This window comes from Priapulus caudatus, unplaced genomic scaffold (assembly GCF_000485595.1).
Source record: "Priapulus caudatus unplaced genomic scaffold, Priapulus_caudatus-5.0.1 Scaffold223, whole genome shotgun sequence".
In the NCBI taxonomy this organism is placed as follows: Eukaryota; Metazoa; Priapulida; class Priapulimorpha; order Priapulimorphida; family Priapulidae; genus Priapulus; species Priapulus caudatus.
In genome coordinates, this window is record NW_014577284.1 from 112,845 (window position 1) to 116,040 (window position 3,196).

The window sequence follows — 3,196 nt, forward strand, 5'->3', positions numbered from 1 at the left end:
TATCTATCTATCTATCTATGCATGTATCTATCTATGTATGTACCTATTTATTTATCTATCTATCTATCTACTTTCTACCTATTTATCTATCTATCTATCTATGCATGTATCTATCTATGTATGTACCTATTTATTTATCTATCTATCTATCTACTTTCTACCTATTTATCTATCTATCTATCTATGCATGTATCTATCTATGTATGTACCTATTTATTTATCTATCTATCTATCTACTTTCTACCTATTTATCTATCTATCTATCTATGCATGTATCTATCTATGTATGTACCTATTTATTTATCTATCTATCTATCTACTATCTATCTATCTATCTATCTATCTATCTATCTATATTATATACATATATATACGTAGATAGATAGATAGATATAGAGAGCGAGGGAGAGAGAGGAGTGAGAACGAGAGCGAGGAAAAGAGAGAGAGGAGTGAGAATTAACGAGAGCGAGGAAAAGAGAGAGAGAAGGGGGAGAAGGAGAGAGAAGCAAGTAAGGTATAAATGTATGTGAGCACACGCAATCAAATAACAAGTGGCAGGCGCACACGCCATGCTAACCTGCTCGTCGAGGACACTCAAGTATTGCCTGAAGTCAGGGTCGTCGTGTGTGTAATGTTTGCCAAACACGATACTGCAGATAATGGCCGATATGCTGGTAATTACGTGGCAATGCGGGTCAAATCCTGTCACGTTATCTTCATGTTCAAACACCTCCAGCAGAATCTTTACCTGCGCGAAATATTTAGCCGAATTTGTTCATATTGTTGTTACTTTCCTTATATTACGGTAATTCTTTGGTTGATTCACCTGTTTCCAATCCTATAAAATTTATTTATTTAGCTATTTAATTATTTATTGGTTTATTTATTTATTGGTTCATTTATTTATTTACTTAGTTATTTAGTCCGTAATGGCTGGTATTACTGCTATTATGCAGCAAGTAGCGTATTGAGTTTTGCGTGCCTACCTCTTCCGAAATCTTGCTCTCTAGCGTGAATTTTCCCATACCAAAATCCCGCAGGCAACTAAGCGTGAATCTCCTGTTCTCCCTCCACACGTCTCCTTGTGAAAACAACACACCTGGAAAGGAACACCACGACAGGCGTACAGTAGTGGCAGAGGTAAGCAAATAACAAGGATTGGATAATAGCTTTACAGCTATTACCTCAGGCCCGTTTTCGTCTTGCTTTTGGTTATGTATAAACGATTAGGATTTCGGTGAAAATTTATGTGTATTATCACAAAAATTTATTAACCAGTTCACAGTTAATTAAGTCATTGTAATATGTGATGAAAGTAATAATAATAGTGCAAAAATAATAGTACAAAAAAAATAATCACGATAATAGCAATGACAATAAACGTGTCAACTTCAGCAACGACAACGACGACAACGACCACGACAACGACGACAACGACAACAACAAGGACGGCAACAAAGACAACAGCGGTAACATTAATACATATCTTCCACTCGGTCGCCTATTTCAGGCCTGCAGGCGTCTCCGCATGCGTGTGGGCTTACCGAGGGTCCTGTTCTGCGTGTAATAATTAAGGAGTGCCGTGTCCGGACGCCCGGAGCATTCGTCCATGGCAAACGTCTTCTTAATCAGATTCAGGTCGTGCAGCACTATCGCTAGCAGGTTGCCCATCTGCAGGTGGTATATGCCTCCGTAGACTTTCGCCCAGTCCCTGCAAGCACGATAGGCTAAAACAGCTTACATTACATTAAAAAACATTAATTTTTTAACACACAGATCATGATTTGCGATTCGCCTAACTAATGAAGAGTACCACCACCACCACGAACAATTATATTGTTATTAATATTGTTCTTCTTCTTCTTCTTCTTATTATTATTATTATTATTATTGTTATTATTATTATTATTATTATTATTATTATCACCATCATCATCATCATCATCATCATCATCATCATCATCATCATCATTATTACTATTATTATTATTATTATTATTATTATTATTAGGCCTATTATTATTAGTATTATTATTTTCGCTGTAATTTTCACCATCATCATTGCAACTATCATCATACGTAATATCTCGGCCTGCATACCGTAACTGCGTGTGCATTTGTTTGTTGTCGATCCACGGCAGAGAGCCGACCACTGGCAGGCGACACCAGCGCGGCCCTGGTGGCAGACCTGCGGGCAGCCCTCGCAGCAGGTTCCACAGGTACCAGAGCACGACGAAGACGCAGCCAAACAGAGCCGCCGAACCAACGTACGACGTGTCGAGGACTAGCAACCCCATCCTACAGCTGTGTGACAAGCAAAATCTACATGTGACAGTCACGCAACAGCTATGTCACAAACAAAAGCTATATGTGACAGTCAAGCAACAGCGATGTCACAAACAAAAGCTATATGTGACGGTCACGTAACGGCTATGTCACAGTCACGCAATAATTATGTCACAAGCAACAGCTTGTGTCACAGTTACGTAATAGCTGTGTTACAGTCACGCAATAGTTATGTCACAATTATGTAATTTAGCTATGTCACAAGAAAAAGCGATATGTCACAGTTGTGTAAGAGCCATGTCACAGTCACACAATAGTTATGCCACAGTCATGTAACAGCTATGTCACAATTAAGCGAAAGCTATATGCCACAATTACGTGACAGCTACGTCACAGACACGCAACAGCTACGTCACAGTCACGCAACAGCTACGTCATAGTCACTATCAGCACAATCAGTGTCAACTATCCCACTGTAACAGATATGTCACGGGGCAAGTATCACTTACGGTCTCAGTTATGTCAGTATGATGTCAGAATTACGTCACCGGATCCGTTCCTTTGTATAGCGGCTAGGTGACAGACACGCTTCTCTCAGTATACGCAGTAGGTACGCGGCAGACCGTAGTACACAACGGCAAGTACGTCAAGTTACGTAGATGTAGTCGACACGTTAATAAGGTTTGCTCACTGTATCGGATGCTTAGTGTAGAGGTGTAATCGGTGCTAGGTGCTGGAGTGGATGGCGTTACAGTGCATGTACGCGGTCGACTAGCCTCCGTGAATGCAACCACGCTCGGCCGCGCAGCGAAAACGCCCTTAAAAATGTCTGCTCGCGTGAATCGCCAGCGCGTGTGTGCATGTGTGTGTGTGTGTGTGTGTGTGCGTGCGTGCGTGCGCGCGCGCGCGC

At 40.9% G+C, this 3,196-nt stretch overlaps 1 protein-coding gene across 1 annotated transcript in view; it reads right to left on the bottom strand.

Moving 5' to 3' along the window:
• LOC106807562 (cytochrome P450 2J2-like) overlaps positions 1–2,297 on the bottom strand; it is a 5,408-nt gene extending 3,111 nt beyond the window's left edge. Inside the window, exons 1-4 of the mRNA XM_014809932.1 lie at positions 2,101–2,297; positions 1,545–1,711; positions 987–1,099; positions 578–748 (exon numbers count right to left, since the gene is read on the bottom strand). Of these exons, the coding sequence (XP_014665418.1) occupies positions 578–748; positions 987–1,099; positions 1,545–1,711; positions 2,101–2,297 (648 nt within the window). The remainder of the gene's footprint in view (positions 1–577; positions 749–986; positions 1,100–1,544; positions 1,712–2,100) is intronic.
• Positions 2,298–3,196: the final 899 nt, after the last annotated feature.